At 32.2% G+C, this 22,052-nt stretch overlaps 2 protein-coding genes across 3 annotated transcripts; both read right to left on the reverse strand.

The window, feature by feature from the left end:
- Positions 1–413: 413 nt before the first annotated feature.
- On the reverse strand, positions 414–6,155 carry LOC111008276 (gamma-glutamyl hydrolase 2). The gene is made up of 10 exons (XM_022280924.2): positions 5,721–6,155; positions 5,527–5,613; positions 5,321–5,410; positions 4,710–4,804; positions 4,185–4,245; positions 3,331–3,420; positions 3,128–3,190; positions 1,695–1,783; positions 703–795; positions 414–609 (listed from the first exon to the last, which is right to left on the reverse strand). The coding sequence occupies exons 1-10, from the start codon at positions 6,153–6,155 to the stop codon at positions 576–578; spliced, it is 1,137 nt and encodes a 378-aa protein (XP_022136616.1). The 3' UTR covers positions 414–575.
- Positions 6,115–13,249, reverse strand: LOC111008284 (gamma-glutamyl hydrolase 1). 2 transcript variants are annotated; one of them, XM_022280934.2, is made up of 10 exons: positions 12,584–13,192; positions 12,103–12,189; positions 11,935–12,024; positions 11,094–11,188; positions 10,901–10,961; positions 10,691–10,780; positions 9,700–9,762; positions 9,444–9,532; positions 9,209–9,301; positions 6,115–6,262 (listed from the first exon to the last, which is right to left on the reverse strand). In XM_022280934.2, exons 1-10 carry the CDS (start codon positions 12,965–12,967, stop codon positions 6,115–6,117), a joined length of 1,200 nt encoding a protein of 399 aa, XP_022136626.2. In that variant the 5' UTR covers positions 12,968–13,192. The 2 variants fall into 2 exon arrangements, with proteins under 2 accessions (XP_022136626.2, XP_087976011.1); XM_088119885.1 differs by lacking the exon at positions 6,115–6,262 and adding an exon at positions 6,303–6,321 and having other exon boundaries at positions 12,584–13,249.
- Between the last annotated feature and the right edge of the window lie 8,803 nt (positions 13,250–22,052).

The following is a 22,052-nucleotide window of genomic DNA, read 5'->3' on the forward strand; positions in this document are numbered from 1 at the left end:
GACAAATTTAGAAATATCAATTGCGGAAGAAGTGAATGGATGATTTTAAATAGTTAAAAACAAAATTATTAATTTTAATTGATTAGTCAAAGTTTCAAGGCATGACATCTAGAATTATTATTTTTTTAATGACATCTAAAATTATTACTTTTCCACGCAAACTCAACTTTCAATATATTCTTTTAGATAAGAAACTACGATTTCACGGAGAAGATATATATATTATTTAACCATGATTTTATTGAGAAGACATATATATATATAGATATGCCAAAGTAATTGGAATAATTGTGTCCACCAAATCATTATATCACAAATTCTTTACATTAACAAAATCAAATTAATTTGTTCATTTGGTTTTAGAGATGTACCACTAACATTCTCTCAGAGAAAAATATATATATCCCAAGACAAATGGAAATTCCATATATATATATATATATATATATATACATACATATATATTTTAATCGTACTTCAATTAATCTCACGAGACAGCCGTCTGACACTACAACATTGGGACCGGGAAACAAAGTGAGAAATTCCATATTAGATCAGGTGGCTGGGGAGGTTTTCTATGTGAATATGTAAACTTCATCAAAACCCTTCCTACATTTACACACCAAAGTTAAAAATAAGAAGTTCGTTACTAAAATATCAAATCAAACCAACAAAAATAAGAGCAAAGTAATATGGGGTTACCCAGCCTTGCCACCAAAAGTTGGAATATAATTGTAGATGAGACTGTCAAGAACCTTCTGTGCAGATGGTCTGTTCAAAGATTTTCTGGCCTCACTACAGAACACAAACATAAAAGTTGAAGTTTCCTTATAAACTTGGCCATATAAATTATAAATCATAAGAACCCAGCAAAATGTTTTACTACCTAAGGAAATGGCTCATGTTTGGATTCTTACTGCAACTTTACAATATGCTCTCTCTTCACAGATTTAGTGATAGGCCTTCTATTAGAAATGTGATCAATGAAGGGTGTGTGAAGAGTGGGAGTTTTGGGAAGAATGTAGTTAGTTAGTAGGGGCATCCTACTGTACTCAAATCGTATCATTATGATTCAAGTATGGCGATAGAGAGTTGGGAGGGACGGGAAGCTCTACAACTCTGCCATTGACGGTTGCCATTGTTGATAAATAATATTGATTTATTACCTGGTTAGCAAGGGAAAAAGATGGGGAGCTTTCATACAAAGGCAGTTATGTGGAGGGACAAGTAATTCAGTTGGCAGCTTAGCCACAAAAGTCTTAAACACGCCCCTGATGGGATCCAAAATCGCCCCCCTAGTTGTGTGCCTTCGCCATGGTGGTGCTCTCTTTTGCAAGGACAAGTCAAAAACTCGAGATCACTTCTTCCTAAATGGCTCTTACTTTCAACCTTTAATTGGCAAATTTGGCCCTCCCCAAGTACGCCAACGCCCTTCTTCCTATTATTTTAGCAGGGTATCCTTTTAAAAAAGATAAGAATGTTATTTGCCTATTGGAAGAGCTTTTTGTGCAATGTCGAAGCTTGGTTTTCATCCCCTCTTTTAGTAATTTCATAGATATATTCCTCTTTTTATCTTAAAAAAAGGAAAAAGGGAAAATAGCTCCTACTGCTTGTGTAAACATGAAACCTTCTAGGGCAATGATATATTCTGGGAAAGTGGAACAAAACAACTTAATTTACAGCCAAGATCTAACCTGATAAAGTGGTTGGCAACATGTTGCGTCACTTCAATCGCATTCTCCGTATGCGGAATCACGGAAGAACCCCACTCAAAGGCATTTTTCTGCAATGCAAGTTTAGAATTGTAGGCGCTTGATTGATTTATATAACAACAGAAAATATTATATGACAAGGTTATCACGGTCTATTATGTAAATGTTTATATCTGTACTAAAGGGACAAGGTATCCAACAAGTTTGGAATTATCAGTCAAACAGGAAAGTGTAAATCATTTTTATTTTATTTTATTTATTAAAGAAAAAGCTGGATTACTTTGTTTTGGGGAGGATGTCACACATGTGACAACCGGACGCTTAGCAATAGGCTTAGCCTGAATAGCATGGTGCACATCTCGACTAATCTCATGGAAACAAGCGTCCGTCTCTACTACACTTCGTGATCTATTTTTATCACCAAAAATCACTCATATTCTCCTTTTTCGACAGACGATGTCTCATTTCAAGTACAAACAAGAAAACAAAAAAGTCATGGAGTTTCAAAAACCATCTCTATTGGCGATAATAGAAGAGTCGTTGTAATTACCAAAAAAAAAAGGTGTAGAAGTTATTATAAGAAAAGGAAAACAAATAGAAACAATAATCTCCCGTTGAGTATCTACACTCCTATGTACCATCTTCCCTTTGAATATCCGGTTGTTTCTTTCTAACGAAAATTTTCAACACGGCTTTTGTTACATTTAACCAAAGCTTGTCAACTTTGTTGTTGTAAGAGTGTCTACATAAGATAAGAATCAGAAAAACCTCAATTGGTTTTGAAAATCCAACTGCAAATCCCCAGCCGGGAAAGATGCACGTTACGGATAGATGAAAATCCCCCTTTAGTTCTATCTTTCTCAGGCGGGGGCGAGACCAGAGAATTGCTGGAGTGTAGAGGGAGGTTGGAACTTAAATGATTGGAGAATGAGGATTGACTTCTACAGTTCTCGTAGTGCACATTATGGACAATGGACAATTTCACTCACACAGATGACCAAGACTTGAGATGCTGAGTTTGGGAGAATACATGGAATTTAAAATCAATATCATCTGGAAAGGAAAGTGCCAGAAGAAGGCAAATCTTCTTATGTAGGAGGGCTAACTACCAGTGGAAAAATCCAACCAGAATGGTCTCCTCTCCAGCTGGTGCCTGACGTGCAAAAGAACCGAAGGTATCTCTCTTTACAGGCTAAAATTGGACCGTTTCTTCAAGTAAGATTTTATTTTTTTTTCACTGCCTGACATCTTTAAGCAGTTTTCCTCCATGGCCTTAGAAGTTATGTTCCATGACCTCGTAGTCAAATTTGATTCAAGTAAATCAAGTGTGCATAACATATATAATATGCAGATGCACGTACAGATAATAATTCCAATACTAGATGAGGAGAACAAAATGAAAGTCGAATAATTACCTCGGGATGCCATTGAAATGCAGTCACGGGATAATTCCGAGCATGTACAGTGGAGACGTAAACCTGTAATAAACACAACAATTACTATTAGTGCAACCAAAAACTAGAGGTAGAGGAGCAATTGAATAAGTGCAGTTATATGAAGTCTGAGACATGACAATATTTTCTATTTTGTAAAGAGTTTGAGATAAAATTCAAAGTACCTTATTGTCTTCATCATTACTAGTTGTCAATATCCCAAAAAATCTGGATAATTCTGCATTTTGCTCAAACCTTCCTGGTGAGATACCATACTGTATGGAAAACAAGATAATCCATATTGGTAGACTGATCTATGATCTGATTAACAAAGGCAAATTCTGAAGTCTTTAAGTTGTATATAAAGCAATATGGTTCGCGAACACATATAAAACCAGAAATGATTGAGCATGTATGTTTATAGAAACAAAAAGCTTGAGAACTTTTAGCCTTGCACACCAGAGTAATAGCTTCGAAAAATGACATGAACAAGATAATGCAGAAGGCTTTCTTTGGACGAATAATATAAGGTGGATTCAGATCCTCAATACCGCTAAGGGAGCACATCATTAAAATGTGAATCCAACCATTCACGACATGTAAAGTCAATGAATAACAGAAACCATAGCATCAGGATTAATCTATAACTTGAATTATGTGACTTCAGTCTCGGAAAGTTGCATGATGTGAACTGATCACTCGACCACCCGTGCAAGATCCACCAATTCAACAGTCTGGAACCTCAACTGGTATCAAAAGAAGCCAAATTCCATGCAGAGGCAAACTGGTCTAGATATTGCCATAATTCGTGTTGATTCAAAAGTCAAAATTAACTAAGAAAAAACCTAAAATATGAATAAAAATAATCCCAATACATCAATAAACTGAAAGAACATAAATAGCTTTTCCATTCAAATTTAAAATCGTGAAATTCCTGAAGTAATCGGATGATAAGTAATGTGAAAGATGTCGTGGCAAGACGTGAAGTTATTGGGAGAAACTATTGATCAACCATCAGTCAAACTCAAAAAGAACTTACAAGATGGTTTTGCATTACAATACAATCTGTACTCAACTTCTCGAGTAAATAACGTGGAAATCTACAGATAAAAAGAACATCAATTGTAAGTTTAAGGATGAGCAACTAAAACAACCTCATAAAAAATAGTGATATTTATTGTCTAACAAAAACTCAATTTAATATGACAGGCCTCAGAAAAATTGACTACAATGTAATCACAAGACCAACATTTAATAAACCTACATATTTACAACACATTAGGTTCTTTTGGCACAGTCATAATAAAAGGATATTTTAGATCTATATATCAGTAATAACTAGTACTAGCAACAGTCACGAAGAACATTTTAGAGAAGGCATAAAGGATCTGTTCTGATTCCTGAACTCCTAAGTGTGTTTTACAAGAACCCATCACAATGAACCTCCTCCCCCGGGAGGAAACAATATATAACAATAATACACCCTGAAAAAGAAGACTGGATACTGGTAAAGCCACAACACAACACAAACCACTGAAATTTCAGGAAAACAAAAGATACGTACCTTTGGAAAACTGTTCCTTTAATATTTACATTGTCCACAAAATCCAGAGTGGACGCCATATTTGACGAGTTAAATGATTCAAGAATGTTCCTATCCTGTAAATATAGACAAAATATGATTTTCAGGTGGAAAATATTTTATTTAAAACAATTGTAATAATATACAAAAGCACATTCAGTTGGAAATGATTTCCTTCTCCAGCAAATAACTAAGGAAATTCAAGCAGAGGGATTGCAGAATCCTTAAGTCAATGACAGGGAATGAAAATTAGGAGACAAACTATTCGGTCAGTATCTTCCATCCATCTTTTAGTCCTCAGATGATTTTTATTTTTTTTTTAATAATTATTTGAGCTACATCCTGCGTGGTAAAGATCAATGAAGCTGCTCCCTCATAGGAAGTCAAGGAAATTGAAACTGTGCATGACATTGGAACTACTATTTCCTAAATATGATAGCATAAAAATTTATATATTATTTGACCAATAAAGCAGTGAATCTTATATAAAGACCGGTTAATTAAACTGTGTAATTGGCCAAATACGTGTGGATAGTGTTTGCCTCATCAGTGATCACTGGAGACCACAAACTTCGCAGAGATGAATGGATTACCTTGCTGATGATCATGCTTAAGATTTCAAAACCCAAGCAAACGGCATGTAAAGGGAAATGATCCCCAGCATCATTCCTCTCCAAAATTTTCTGCAGAAAACAGCACAATAAATTATCAAAACGACAGAAAAAAAATCTTATCCCAACAGAAGTTCATGGAAACACACTCATATAAACAGTTTAATTATTGCAGAGGAAGAAATAACCTTAAAAATCTTCTCAGCAACGGAATAGTATAAACCCTCTTTAGCCCACCCTCCAGTGAAGAGCACCCCGTTGACCAAATTGAGCTTCTGCAACATTTTAGTAACTACTTTAGCTCGATTATTCCCCGATATTCATTAGACAAAAATGGATAAACACAGTCTTTCATCAACTTTAAGGTCACTAATTCCATTACCTCGAAAAGAATTTCAAGCGGCTCGTTATAGATAAGAGGAATAACTCTTGCTCCGGCGGATTCGACGAACTTCACATACGAGGCAGCGATATAGGACGCATTCGTCGCATTGCTCAACCTTCCGGAGGCACCATCGCCGGGATGGCTAAGGATTCCGATCACCGGCTGGTAATTAAGCTTGGGATCCATTGCCGTACACGAGGGCGCAACAGCCGACGAGTCGAGACCAAACTGAGACGGCATGAGGATGTTCGGGAAGGGATGAACTGCATTGACGAGGCGAAATTCGTGGGTGAATAGGATCAGGAAGGAGACCCAGAAGTATTTGTAGACGGAAATCGAAGACGAAGAGAAAATCGAAGGGGAAGACGAGTGGAAGCTGCGGTCGGAATGTTCAGAAATGGTAGGCGCGAAGCCAACAACTTCTGGGAGCATTATGAAGAAGAAATGGCAAAGAACAGAAAAAAGTAGACGAAGGAGACGACGACAGCCATTGATGAGCTCCGAAGAGATTATTATATGTGCGAGGACTGTGAGCGACGCTGGTCAGTGGATGAAGAAAAAATCCCGTAAGGTATTGGTGGGCCCATGGCCGTTTTATCTACAAATATTTAGAAGAAATATAATATATATATATATATATATATATATATATATATCTTTTTTTAGTTTATGATAAATTTATATTTGATTCTCGAATTTAAAAAACGGATAGTTTGGTCATTTATCATTAGAGAACTTATTCTAAAGGATTAACTTTAAAAATCTTTTAGAACATTCTAAGGATCAAAGTGTCAATTTTTTAAACTTCAATACCAAATCTTTCAACAGCTGCTAAAGTTTATTTAATTATATATAGGTAGAAAAGATGGTAATTTTTAATCTGGATATATAGGTAGAGAAGATGGTAATTTTTAATTTTGAAAATAAATATAATATATATCCTCATCGTTTTTTCTTTTTCTTTGCATTCAAGTTTTATCCATCATGAAGTGAATAACTTCAGCTATTGGTACGGTGATTACTAAGATTCGTTTGATAATATTTATGTTGTTAATTTTATTGAAAACTTTAAGCATTTGGTAACCATTTATATGTATTGGTTAAAAGCATTGATAAAATTGTATAGAAAATTTTAGAACTAACGTAATGAAATTTTTTGTTTCTGGTTATAGTTTTTAACTTTTTCTAAAATATAAATAAAAATATTGTTTAACAATAATTAGCCAATATTATTGTGCTTTTTCTTTACTTCAAAATGAGAAATAAGAAACAATCAGGTGAGATTAAATGATGAGATTACCATGATTACAATTTTGTTTTTTACTTTAAGTTGCACAAGTATAATATAACAAAACTGAGTAACAAAAATGATAAAAAAAAATATATAGTAAGGATTTATGGGTCATCTGGTTCCTGGGGAAAAAAAATGAGAATGGAAGACAAAGAAATAAGGAAAGAAAAAAAAAAGGAAAATCTTTGGCTCTACATCCTTAAATATTTGAAAGAAATACAAAAAATTAATAAGTTGTCAAATATTTAATAGAAATAAGAATGAAGTTCCTTCTTTAACTTCAAGGAGCCAAGTTTCTTCTGAAAAAAAGTCGGATATTTGGAGAGTCAAGGTTGTTGTAAGGATATAATAATCTTTTAATTTTAAATAAATAAAAAGAAAAAAGAAAAAGAAAATATTGGTTTTGAACGGAGCACATGGTGTGGCCATATGACTTGGGTTTTGTTCAGTAGTTTACGATCCTCAGTTAGAATTTTTGTTTTTCGATTTACTAAATCAAATAGATTCAATAAATAGGCGTTTGGCATAATTTTTGAAATTCGTTGTTTAAAACTATTTTTGGATTCTGTGATCTAGCAAACAACTTTGATATGTTTTCAGTGTTTTCAGATTCAGAATTTGAAATTTTTAAGATACATAATTACATTAAAAAGATAAAAAGTCTAATATATTACTTCATACTATAAACTCATTTTATACTTGTTAAAGTTGAACATGTAAAATATAATGTATTCTAAATTATATAACCTTGTAAAATAATAATTATACAAAATTTTAATAAATTAATTAATATAAGTGTAGATTAAACTAAGATTTAGTTTCTAACTATATATCGTTAAAAAATAATTTTTTAAATTGAGATTCAATTATCAAGTCTGGTACCAAGCACATATCTGAAAAGACTGAAAATTATTTTCTGTTTTCTGATTATCAACCAAATGCACCCTTGATTTTGGGTGGTCTCAAAGTCATGATAAATGAAATCCAATTTTTACGTAAATAAAAATTTGTACCAAAATAGTCGAATTTTGCACCACTTCATACAATATGTATTTAACTTTATTATATTTTAATTTTTAATTAATAAATTTAGACTAAAAGTAAGGATGTTTATAGAGTGGGATAGGGTCGGGAGAAGAAGATTTAACCAACATTATCTTTAATGATCTAATCAAAACGAGAATAAGTCGCTAAAGCGAGCATAACTTATTGGTAATTAACATATATCTCCAATAAAGAGGTCGTGAGTTCATCATCATGTCAAATGTTGTACTAAAAAAAGAGAAGAAGTGACTCTAAAGTGGTTGAATAAGATATATAATAATGTATCTAAAGATTTCGATTTCGACTTTTTATTTTTTTTAGAGAGAGTAGTTCTTTTACTGATATTCCATTTTGAGAGTTTGTATCCTTATACATATATCCTCCCTATAGTTTTCTTTTGATTTTAAAGTACATTGACACAAAACATATCTCGAAATTGAACATGGACACGAAAAACGTGGTCGTTTCGACAAATAAAAAGTAGTTGGAATTTCTCATTTTTTATTTAGGATCATAAGAATACAACATTGTTTCTCAAACACATGAAAATTCCAAATAAGATCAAAGGGGCTGCAACCCATCTACTCAAAGTCAAAGATGTAAACTTGATCATATCCCTTCATGCATTCACATGAAAGGGAAAAATAAAATATCAAAAAACACTTTTGGTCTCTAAGACAATTTAGTTTCTAAACTTTAGTTTGTAATGAATTAGTCTCTGTACTTTCATTGATAACTAGTCGTTGAACTTTAATATGTAACAATTTAGTTATTGTAGTTTAAAGTTGGTAACTTATCGTAAAATTTTATAAAATGGGTCTAAATATGTTTATAATTACAAAGATTATATATATATTTTTTTGAGAAAAAGATTAAATTATTATACAATAAAATTTAACGCTTGATTTTAATAAAATTTTTTACAATAGGGACTAAATTGTTACAAATTTTAAATAACAGGACTAAATCATTACAAGTTAAAATTTAAAAACTAAATTGTTACTTGAGTGAAAGTATATGGACTAAGTCGTTACAAATTAAAATTTAAAGATTAGATTGTTACTTTAGTAAAAGTAGTGTTTTTTAATCTAAATAAAAAGAAACTAAGGAAAAGAAAGGTGCAAGGTTAAAAGAGTGAATTTGGAATTACCCAGCCTTGCCACCGTAAAGTGGGCTGTAATTGTAGATGAGTTTCTCAAGAAGCTTTTGGGCAGGTGGTTCGTTTGTTGACTTCCTCGCCTCACTGCAACATAAAGTATTGATTTTTTTTTTTTTATTTTGATAGAAAATGTCGAGAACTCAATTTTATAAAAACATCGATGAATGATATCGATGAAGGTTATAAAAATAAAAAATTCGTAAAAAAAATATTTAATTTTTCTAACCTGACCAAGTGGTTGGCAATGCTTTGTGTCAATTCAATGGCATACGAAGTGTGTGGGATCGTGGAGATACCCCATTCAAATGCATTTTTCTGCAATGTCACTCGAGATTTTTGTTAAATTTGCATATGTATATTTTTAGGGCAAAAACGAAATAGGAAAAAAATTGGACAGATTTAGATTTTATGTAATAGTAGGGCTTTTGTTTTTATTTTTGTTTTTTGGATACGACAGTATATTCAACGGATGAATTAATTACCTCGGGATTCCATTGAAATATAGTCACGGGGTAATTTCGAGCATTTGCAGTAGAAACATAGACCTGTTGACAAAGGCACCACCACAAGAGTAACTAAAAGATTATAAAGGTGAAAAAATTTACGGATTTGTTCGACGTTTTTTTCTTCTCTGATACAATATGTGAGGATGGAAATTCGAAGTCACGACTTTTTAGTGGGAGATAGATTCCTTAATCCGGTGAGTTACGTTCGGAATTGATCAAGACCATGTTTCTTAAAATAAAGTGTTTTGCCAATTTGAACGTAATTTAAATCTCTTGGTTGAACTTTATTAAAAAGAGAGCACTTGTTGCAACGATGATTACATTGTTTAATGTTGATAAGACAATTAATATGTCTATTTTTTTATTCACTTTTTAAGAAATATTTTTTGTTCTTCAAGTTGTGGCTAAACTAAAAAAAACCCTATTTTTCTATTAAAAAAAAGTTAGATTTAAAAATGTTTTTAAATATGGAAATTATCATGGACGGTAAATTAGGTCGTCATATTTTACAAAATTACTGGACAGTAAAATGATTGGTAAATACAACAATTTTGTCTACTATATATTAGTAAGATACGATTTTTATATTGATTGATAAAGTATATCAATGATATATCTAATATAAAATACGATACAATACACTTTTGATCTCTGGAGTTTGAGACGATCTTTAAAATGTAAAACTTGACACTTTAATGGATTCTAAATAGCCATTTTTAGTTCAATAATTTGTAAGAGTGGAGACACGAATTTCCAACCCTTCGATCGATGATATATGATATGTTGAAGTTGGTTGTTCTAAATCGCCATTCAACTCAAATTTCCAAATATCAGTTGTTAGCATACTCAAACGACAATTTTATGTCATCCAGAAACTTTGTAAACTAGTTTTCATTTTATATAATTTTTAAGATTGTTGAAGTTTAATTTTCAAAACTTAATGGAGAAAAATGTTAGAATTATTTACCCTCTGATTCTTGTCAGTGGTAGTTGTCAATACTTGGAAGAAGCTGGATAAACCTTCATTTTCTCCAAATGTTTGAGGCGAGATTCCATACTGTATATATACAACAGAAACAAAGATAATAAATTCGATTTGGAAAATAATTATTCCAAAAATATTTGAAGGAATATATATATATATATAATTTTTTTTTTCAAATTTCAAAGAACTTACACGATGGTCTTGCCAGGCAATGCAATCTTGGGTCAACCTCTTACGCAAATAAAGTGGAATTCTACATGTCAACAACAATACAAATTCAAAACTTTAATTGTATTTTTTATAAGTGTTTTGGGTCTTAATATTTATGAATTACTCCACTTAAAAGAATATATTTTCGAACTTTGAATGTTAAATAATTGCATACCTTTGTATGACCGTTCCTTGAATGTTTGCATTGTCGTTAAATTGTAGAGTAGATGGAGAGCGTGTTGCATTAAATTGTTCAATAATGCTATCGTTCTATAAATAGAAGCAAAATATAATAATTTGAGAATGAAAAAAGCATAAATAAAAGCCTGAATCAGTCCAATCATGCGTTATGTGGTGAGGAGAGGGCAAACTAGAAAAAGAATAAAAGTAGATTTTTGTTATATTTTTAATTTACTTCATTAAGGTTATATAGTTTCAAAAGTGTTTAAAGAAAGTTCCAAAAGTATTTTGGGTAAAATAAAGGTAAATCAGGTTTTTAGATGGATGATTTTGGATCTAGGATGTTTGATACTATTTTTGTTTTCAAAATGCTTTTAAAACTAAATTAACAAAATAAGTAATTTTCGAAAACTTGTTTTTATTTAATATGCAAAATCAGGTCTTTAGAAAAATAATCATTGTTTTTACATCAATATCTATCTTCATGCTAATCACCCATAAAAGTTTGACGGTTTTTTAATTTTTTTTAATATATATGTCTATATATATTTTCCTCTAGTAAAAAATTTAAGAGAAATTATACTAAATAGCATAAAATAAATATATATTTAAAAAAATATCATTACCGGTTTTTTTTTTAAATGACAAAAAGATAGTTTTTGGTTTGTCGCATATAAATTATACAAGTTTACAATTTACTTTTATATCTTCTTTATAATTGTCTCAAAATTCAACTACAGTAAGTAAAAGATAAATGTAGACGAGTAAGCACTTAAGTATTTTTATCCCGAGAAACCCGAAATTTGGGAAGGAAAAATGAAAGACTGATCACTTACCTTGCTGACCATTGTGCTTATGATCTGAAATCCCAAGGAAATGCCATATAAAGGAACGTGATCCCCAGCATCATTCCTCCTCAAAACTTTCTGCACCAAAAACAACCCTAAGAGAGAGAGGAAAAAAAAAGCAAAAAAAAAAGAAAGAAAGAGATTATGAAATATTACCTGAAAAATTTTCTCAGCCACTGAATAGTATTCCCCTGTTCTAGCCCTTCCTCCTGTGAAGATCACTCCATTCACCGAATTTACCTTCTGCATTGGTTACAAAAATGTCTTATACCAGTAGAGATATGATTCCAATTCTATTTTTTATTTTTACAGTATAACATATGAGAGAGGAATTCGATCTCCGTCGACTATTATTCTGATTATATTAAACCTGTGTTATATTAATAGAGATATTATCTTTATTTACGGTATTTCATGTTGGTGTCTGTCGGAGATTTGTCATTGTGAATATGAATCAAGTTCAACGGTTGGAGATTCAAATCCCTCAGAAAAGGTATAATTGTCCATATAAATTGAGGTCGGAGGTTCAAATCCTGTGAATTTCTTTATTTTATAAAATAAAATAAAACAAAAAGAGAACCATTTAAGGATTATAATTTTAAGATTTTGGGTGAGCGGGGCGGGTTATTTTATTTACCTCTTCAAGAACTTCAGGCGGGTCGTTATAGATGAGAGGAATAACTCTGGCTCCGGCGGATTCCACAAATTTCACGTACGACGCCGGAATATACGACGCGGTGGTGGAATTGCTGAGTCTACCGGAGGCGCCGTCGCCGGGATGGCTGAGGATTCCGATCACCGGCCGGTAGAACAGCAACGGGCTTACTTTGGTGCAGGTACGCAATTTGAGGCCATTCTCGATTCCGGAATCGGAGGGCAAGAGGATGTTGGAGTCAGAGAGAGGGCGTTTGGTTGCCCTAACGAGGGAGGAGGAAATCAGGAGGGAGACGCAGAGGAATTTGAAGACGGCAATGGCGGCCGAGCCGCCATTGGAGGGCTGAGAAAGGGCTGAATTCCGCATTGTGAGATGAAAACAGAGGAGGAGGATGAAGATGAAGATGGAGGAAGCGATTGTTGAAATTTATAGGCGATCGATTGAATACGTAGCTCGATAATTGAATCGGTGATAATGGCGAAGAAATTGCTTTCGACTGTAGTGATCTGCAGCGTCTTCTTCTTCCTCCTCTCGACCATCATCCGCCGAAGGCCCCACTGTACTGATTTTCTCATGCCCAATCCTGACACAGAATACGATGTCGTTTAATGGTCAGCGGGCCGTACTCGTGGTCCGTGGGCCTCTATGTGTTGTCCGGCCCATATTGTGGGCCCACAATAATATCAAAACGTGCTTCGATTTTTTTCCCCTTCTTTGAAATTTGCTGTGGCTTGTCAGCAGTCAGCACTATCAAACAAAATAGTGAAAATTTATTCAGGGTGAGGGTAGGTCCGTCATTTTCACCTTACAATTGGATTTAAATTATATTTCATTTTTGTAAAATGTCTAACGATTTCAGACTCCCAAGATCAAATTGTTATGCTTAATATATCAGTCTCATTCGTTCAGGACCTTTTATTAGTTAGTCCGATAAAGCTCCTAGACCTATTAATTGTTTGGGTATCGACTCGGAAAGAATTGATTCCGAGCTTATTGATAATCCGTGATCAACTTTCTTTCATCGTATCCTACTTAAGTGGAATTATTTGAATCCATATTGCCTCATTGAAAGAGATGTCTTGGACCACTAGACAATGAGAGAGTTAAAATATGCATAGACTTCGAGATTCCCAAATAGGTTAACCTTTCAAATTGCCGTCGAATCCATGGTTTGACGAGAAACAATTTTGCGAACTAAAATATATTAGTAATCAACTGATTTTTTGAAAAAAAGAAAAGAAAATTTTGGGCTTTTTTAATATTTTATTTTATGCTATTATTGTCTCACTTAATATTGGATAGTGAGTTTTATAATTTTATTCTCAATTCGACAAGTTTATACAGGGAACATGGATTCGATCTTCTAATATTTTTGTCAGGTTATAATACCAACTTGTTGTTATGTCTAGGTTGACAATCAATTTCATATCTTGAATATGTGATATTTGTTTTTATAGTCTTATATTCTTTCTCTATCTTTATCGTCCTCAGTTTTATTATCTCTTTTATTATGGCTATTCCTTTATTTTTTTTGGTACAATTATTTTTTAATGACACAGTAGTAATTACTCTTGAAGATAAGATTGGAAACCACAAGCTTATAAAAACAATTCAAGCTTATTGGTAATCTGTAATCAACTTCCTTTCATAATATCCGATCTTATGGGAATTAGTTGAATCCCCGCTACCTCCTTGAGAGAGATGTCTCACACCACTAGATGGTGGGGGTTGAAAGTAAAAGCGTAAATCTACGGAGATTTTCAAATAGGTCAACCTTTCAAGCTGATGTTAAAAATTTTGAATCTATGGGAACGGGCAAGATACAACTTGGTGAACTGAAACATTTTAGCAACTCGAGTATGATTTTTGTGAAGAAAACAAATTGAGCTATTTAATCATTGAACTTCTTTAAATAATAATAATATTTTAGTTATTATTCTTATTTTCTCACTTAATTTTGGATAGTTGGTTTCATTGTTTTTTTTGGTTCAACAAATTTTTGTATGGAAATGGGATTCGATGCTATAATCTTTTTTAATCGAAGTTATAACACCTTAATTGATTATGCTATATTCATATGTTCACAAACAACTTCATATATGGAATGCCTTTTAATCTTTTATAGGCCTTCTTTTTGCTACTTCTCTCTTCATTAATTTGTACTCAATTTTCTTCTCTCTCTCTTCTATTATGGCTATTAATTTACTTTTTTGTACGATTATATTGTATTGTCCCAAGAAGTATAACCCTACTCTGATCTTTCTTCCCAACTTAAATATTCAGGGTAGGTTTGTCCTTCCAGCCTTAATATTGAGTTTGAATTTTATTTAATATTTTTTTTGGTTATATAACGATTTCAAAACGGACTCCCACCTATTAGATAGAGAAGATTGCCAAGATTTCGTGATCCGCTGCTGAATTTTTCAAGAACAAAGAAAGAAAAATTGTTATGTTTAATATATTAATTTCATCTATGGGACATTTTACTAGTTAGTGTGATAAAGCACTTAGGCCTATTAACCATTTGGGCATCGACTCAGAAAGAATTAGTTTCGAGCTTATTGATAATCAATGATCAACTAATTACTTTTCTTAGTATCCTATCCAAGGGAATTAATTGAATCCTCCTTGCCTCCTTGAAAAAGAGATATTCTGAACCACTAGATGACGTGGAGGGTTAGTTTCTTTTTTTTTTTTTCAAATTCAACAAAGTTTATATATGGAAATAGGAATTCGATATTCTAACGTTTTGATCGAGGTTATAATATATTAACCAATTGTGCCTTAAAAAAAAAAAAGAAAACCAACTGTTATGTTCATGGTTGACAATCATTTTTATATCTTGAATCTTTGATCTTGCTTTTATAGCCTTTATCTTCTTCTGCTACTCTCTCTCTCTTCATTTATGTGTACTCAAATTTCTTCTCTCTTCTATTATGGCTATTAATTTACTTTTTTGTACAATTTTTTTTTTGACTCATAGCAGTAATTTCTAAGGGTGGCAGAAGAATCCATGGGATCCTAATCGCGGTCCCCAGTGGGAGACGAAATAACTGTTTCACTATGCTGTAAACCCAATCTCACGTGCGGATTTAATGAGAAAACAACCCAATACATTTGAAACAATTGCATCATCGAGTGGTCCAAGTACAATGCTAGAATTCTTGCTTCTATATGGTATCTTATTAAATGGTTTAAAGATCTTTCTTTTTTGCCGTTCACTCGAGCCACGCAAAAAAAAAAAAAAAAAAAAAAAAAGCCCCAATCTCAATGGACACCGAATTAAGTTTCATGGGATATTTCTATGAAAGTTTTATATAATGTTGAAGTGTACATTGGAGGGTGGAAAATCGATATGGCCAACCAAAACAAAATCGGTCAGTCGGTGGTCGATTTGGGAAAATCCCAAATCGTTGGTCGATCAATGGGGGTATTAAACTCTCAAACCGACTAATCAGACGTGAAAATCAACACGATCAACTAATATACACCTCATGTAATATGCATCTTTGTAGACATGTTTATGTCTAATAAACTTAACCTTTAGAGAAAACAATTTTTAGCTTTTTTTCTTTTTACAAATTTAAGGTTGATGTACTCGATAGAGCTTATTAGCATATATATCTCTAATCAAAAGATCGAGAGTTCCACCACTTACGTGTTGTATTGTATATATATATCATTTATTATTATTCTTTAATCTCTATAGCTCTTCCGTTATTATTATTTTGTTTTGTTTATAGATACAGGAATGGGAACAAAGATTTGTGTGTACTCAAAAAAAAAAAAAAAAGAACAAAAGATTTGTGAATGGCCAATTATTTTGCTCGACGTTTATAGAATATTTTTTAAAAAAAGATATTGAAAATTTTGAAATAGTAAACTTGTCACATACAAATAATTTCAATTTTGAATTATTGATATTTGTAGCACATGTATTGCAGGTAATATTTTTCATGTTATTTTACATTAAAATATGAATATGAGTCAAATATCACACCAAAATGATTTACAAAAGCTGCTAACTTTTTCACATTTCATTAATCTGCCCTTAGCAAATAATGTAATGAGTTTAAGTAATTTTTTTTTAATATAACATGTATAAATTAATTCAAATTCACGACTTTTTAGACGAATATGTGATTAGATCAATAAAAGTTATGTTTATATTGACAATAATATTTTTTTAGTTCAACGAAGATAAATTTAATAGGTTAAAAGAATATTGACATATTTAACGGTAGATATATAATCAAGGAAAAATATCAATTTTAATCATGAAGTTGAGAAGATGTATCAATTTTTACCTAAACTACTTTCAGTTTCATTAAATTGAACCTTAAACTTAGATAAGTTTTACAACCTTCACCCTAAGCCGATAAATTTATGTGTAAAAGTTTTGAAAAATGTATTTTTATACGTGTCAAATGAATTATGAACACGTATATTTAGTATTAAATTGATTAGATTGAGACAACAACTATATTAGAGCACTTTTGTGTTCTTTGTTGAAATTTGTAAATAATTGTAGTGGAGCTATTTAATATTAAATGGTCCTTAGTTAAAATTAATGGGTAGATTATTAAAAATTGAATTGAAAATAAACCTTCCAATATTTATCTAAATTTAAAGTTCAAAATTTGATACAACTTGAAATTTTTTTTTTCTATAATAATTAATTTATCAGTCATTATTTTTGTTGAATTAAATTATTAATAATATTACTTTTTTTCATATTTCAAATAAAAGGGCTTGGGCCAGGGGCACCAGCCTTGTGGTGACTTGGGCTTTGAAGGACAACTTCGTGATCCGACCCATAATTTTTCGGATCGATTAGCCCACCTCTCGATATTTTTACAATAATATGATATTGTTAGATATTGTCTATGTAAAAGACTATATCTATATCTCCAATATAGCATCTAATTATTTAATTTTAATAACACTATTGAATAATGATTTAACTTAAAATTTTTAACACATTAAAGATAAATTTTAAAACATATTAGACTTTGGATTAGAGCTAAATAATGGTGGAGTACTTTTAGACCCAATGATATGCTTAATCTAGAAAGTAAGTAAATAAACTTGGTTTAAATAATTAATATAAGTACTCAAAAAAATAATTAATATAAATTATAACAAAACATATAATAAATGATAAATTATTATCCTTTGATAATATACCAACTTTATGTTTTAAGACAACGTGGGTTTATTTAATTAGTTAAATAAATCATTAATATCGTCCTCAATTATAAGGCGTTAGATATTTGATTCCCAACCCTCTCTATATGTTGAACTAAACGTCATTAATATTGTTTATGTTTAACAATGTTTGAACTCCAAATATTTTATCCTTAAAATGTTATTTTTCTATTAGAAATAGTAATTTTATTTTATTATTTTTTTATCTAAAAAAAAGAAATAGTAATTTTATTGTGTTGTGTATTAGCCTATTAGCCCATTAATTAATTAGTTGTTGTATTATTAGCGGAAATATACCTATATTCTTAAAAGATTAGATTACAAGTTTGATTTCAAATCTTATTAAATCAAACACCGTACGACTGTACGACTTTGCATTATAGTTAATTGTGCATAAATCTACGTTGAAATATTTATTATATTTATCTTTTGTTTTAATTAAGTCCATAAACTCTTAAAGTCATATATATATAGTCCCAAGGGATGGTTTGCAATGGGTTCATAAACTTTGAATTTTGTATTTAATAGATACCTATGTTATTAACTTCGTCAATTTAATGTCTATTTAAAATACTAATTGTATTGTCAACCTAAGCTTAACTCACATATTGTAATTGGCATCAGTCTAAAAAACTAAACTTTTTTAGTATAACAAATGTGAGGATGAGAGATTGCATAATCGAGCTCTAAAGACGAAAGAGTAGTTATCGAATTAATCACATTGAATAGCTTAAATAGTTCACTGAAAATTTTGAGATTATCTCTAGTTAAACATTATCCCTACTTCTGCAATTATCGAATTGTACTTTATCTCATGTGATAGGAGTTTATGCGTGAGTCCAAGCTCGGTAAGAAAGAAAATAGTACAGGGTACCCTCTAATGTTAAAAGGTATAAAAAGAAAAAAAGAAATTTATCTCCACAATGGACATTGTCCACTTTGGGAATAGCCTTCACAGTTTTGCTTTTGGTTACACCCAAAAGACCTCAGACCAATGGAGATAATTGTCCTCTCTTATATACGCATGATCAATGTTCACAATGTCGAGCGACACGTCGACATGTCGACGTGTCGTTTTTTTTTCTTCCTCTTCTCCTTTTTCATCATCTTCCTACTATGCCACTACAGTCTATAATTTCTCACAACCTTGACGATGGTGATCTTAGTATATTCAATGAAACATTCGCATTTTAATATTAATAAGATTTGGAATTTGTTTTATTGATCATTTCTAATTCAATCTAGTCCTTAGTTACACAGTTGAACAATATATGTGAAATATTGACATATATAAAGATTGAAATAATCTTAGAATTTTTATAAAATAAAATATTATTATATACAAATAGTGGTGATACATGAAGTAGAATAGATAACTTAATTAATACCAAAAAGATGACCTCGGAGGATCTAGTGCATTATTTTCATAACTTTGATATAAATTACAATAGTTCTCCCAGGTCATCGTAGACTGAAAGTTTTGAAGGTAGTTATTCAAATGAGTAGAATATGACTCATATGAAGCATATATGGATCCCATTGGTAGATAATTTGGATGAATGATACAATCATGAGGTTGAGGTTGAGGGTGATAGTCATAACCATAAGGTGAGTATTCAGTTTGACCATACCCAGAGTAATAAGAACTTCCTTGACCATAACTTTGTTCTTCTATGCTGTTGGTGCTTATACTCATTGTTCTAATACTCGAGATTAATGAATTATCATCATATTGTCCCAAGTAAGATTCTGCATCTTGATATCTATAAAGGTTTACCAATAGCAGCAATCCCCTCAACACCCATCCGAGATCCATGGTTCTCATCTTGGGTGACATGATCAAATCCAACCTCACATGAAAAAGGACTTATTCCTAGATTACTTGATTGTCCCGCCTTTGTTGCGAAATTATGTAAATTTGATTGGAAAGTTGGATCGATGATTGATTTGAAAATGTGTTTGAAAAATGTGTAAATTCAAATTTGAAAAGAGAAATAGGTAAAAAATAAACATGTACGAGTTAATTAGAATTTAGGAATGTGTTTGGAAATCAAGTCGGTAATTATCTCATTTCTAAATGAATCATATTATGAAAAACATTAAAGAAGCAGTCAAAAGTTTACAATTAAAGTTTACTTTACATATTCAAATAATTTCCATCAATCTTAAGGAAAAAATCTTTTTTCGATATTTCCATCGACATCGACATTTTCATAAGTAAAATGGTTATATTCTTACAATGGTTAAAGGTAATCAATTATAGACTAATTAAGCTACAATTCAAGTTTTATTTGCTAATTCAAAAAATTTCCACAATTTCCATTATTTTTCTCGAAATATCGATCGACATCGACATTGTCATCGACATTTTGAACATTGCCCATGACATTCCCTTCCCTAATCAACGTGGAACAGTCAGATAACCAATTAGAAATCAATTGAATATTTCCATAATTTTTTCTACAGTATACAAGAATCAATGAATGATATTTATAAATACCAATCACAAATTAAGAAAAATTTAATCAAAAGAAAAATCTTCATCTTCATCTTCAAAATTCAAAATTCAAAATTTACGCCGTGGTAATTCGTCCAACAATGACAGTAATATCATCAACCTTCCCTCCACAGTGGCTCCGCCCCGCTTCCCGAGCCTCCGCCGCGAACGGCCCGTCGTTGAACTTATCAAACGACTTGTAATAAGCCGCCTCCGCCAGAGTCACGGCCAACTCCGCCGCCGCCGCCGCCTGCCCCGCCTTCAAAACCTCCTCAATCTCCCTCACAAACAAGTTGTCCCAAAGCCCGTCCGTCCCCACCACCACCAAATCTCCGGCCGCCACCCGAATCTTCCCCCTCTACGCCGCCGCCGGCTTGTCGAAATTCTCGCCTGTCCCCATCTGGTACGGGCAATTAAACCGCCGCCGCTGCACCGGCGACCGGTAAACAACCCGCTTGTTCCTCAAAATCACGAACCCGCTGTCGCCGACCCGGCGGCGGCGGTCCGGGAGTGGGCCTCGGCGAGGACGCAGTGTGGCAGGACGGCGGCGCGGCGGCCGTCGACGGCGACGGCCGCGGAGCAGTTTCTCATTAGTTGCCGGGCGTAGACGCCGGCGTCGATTCCCTGGGAGGCCCAGCCGCCGACGCCGTCGGCAACACCGGCGGCGTTTTTGCCGGCAAATACGAAGTGGGCGTCTTCTCCGAGGGGTTTTGAAGGATTGGGTTTAGGGATGTAATAAGCGGCGATTTCTTGGAATTTGAGGATCGTCGGAGCCGGAGGAGATTTGGAGGTGCAATTGGTTAGAAAATTTCGTTTCAAAATCATTATTTATTATTATTATGATGATCGGAAATAATAATAATAATTTTGAGAGTGATGAAATTAAGAGAAGATTTGTGTGTATATATTATGAGAATTAGAGATTTCATTTCATATTAGGAAAAGTAGAGAGTTGAAATAGAATTAGGAAACTATGAAATTATGAAATCAGCGATGCTTATTCATTTTAGATTTAGTTTCCTACTTAAATTTTGAAATTCAAAAAAGTATTGAATGAGACTGCTGCTTGCTTCCTGAGTTTTATTCAAAAAAATTTATATTTTTAAATAATCAATCGTATAAAGTTGAGGGACAACCTCTCACATAAATTTAGCTTTGTATATTTGAATTTAATGAATAGGTTACATTATAAATTTGGTTATTCATTATTTTATTATTATTATTATTATTATTTTCAAGAGTACAAACAAAAAGGCCAAATAGAAACTTTGAATATTACATCAACTACATGGATATATCCTAGAGATTAAAGTTGTAATTGAACCATTTCAGGGACACATATAGCTATAAAATTGAAGGTCAAATACATACTTTAGTTCTCGATGTTTGAATCTTTTTTACAATTTGATCCCTAATATTTTAAAAGTTTCGATTTCTTTTTTTTATTTTATAATATTTTGTTTATTCTAATTAAGCCTTTATTATTTTTTTAGTATAATATGTGGAGGTAAAATCTCAACCTTTAGTCGAAAATAGACGCCATGCCAGTGAACTATGCTCTTGACATTTGTCATATATTATCATTAGTGGTTGAATTAACTTAATTAATTGAAATGCTACAGCATTAACAAAAATTAAAACTAATCTTTACTAATATATGGTAATATCTGTGAATTAAATTATGAATTCGGAATTTAATTTCAACTATAATTTTAGAGTTCTCAATTAATTAGTATTGTTTGGATT

This window comes from Momordica charantia (genome assembly GCF_013281855.1).
Source record: "Momordica charantia cultivar OHB3-1 chromosome 11 unlocalized genomic scaffold, Mcharantia_2.0 BLBB01000011.1, whole genome shotgun sequence".
Taxonomy (NCBI): domain Eukaryota; kingdom Viridiplantae; phylum Streptophyta; class Magnoliopsida; order Cucurbitales; family Cucurbitaceae; genus Momordica; species Momordica charantia.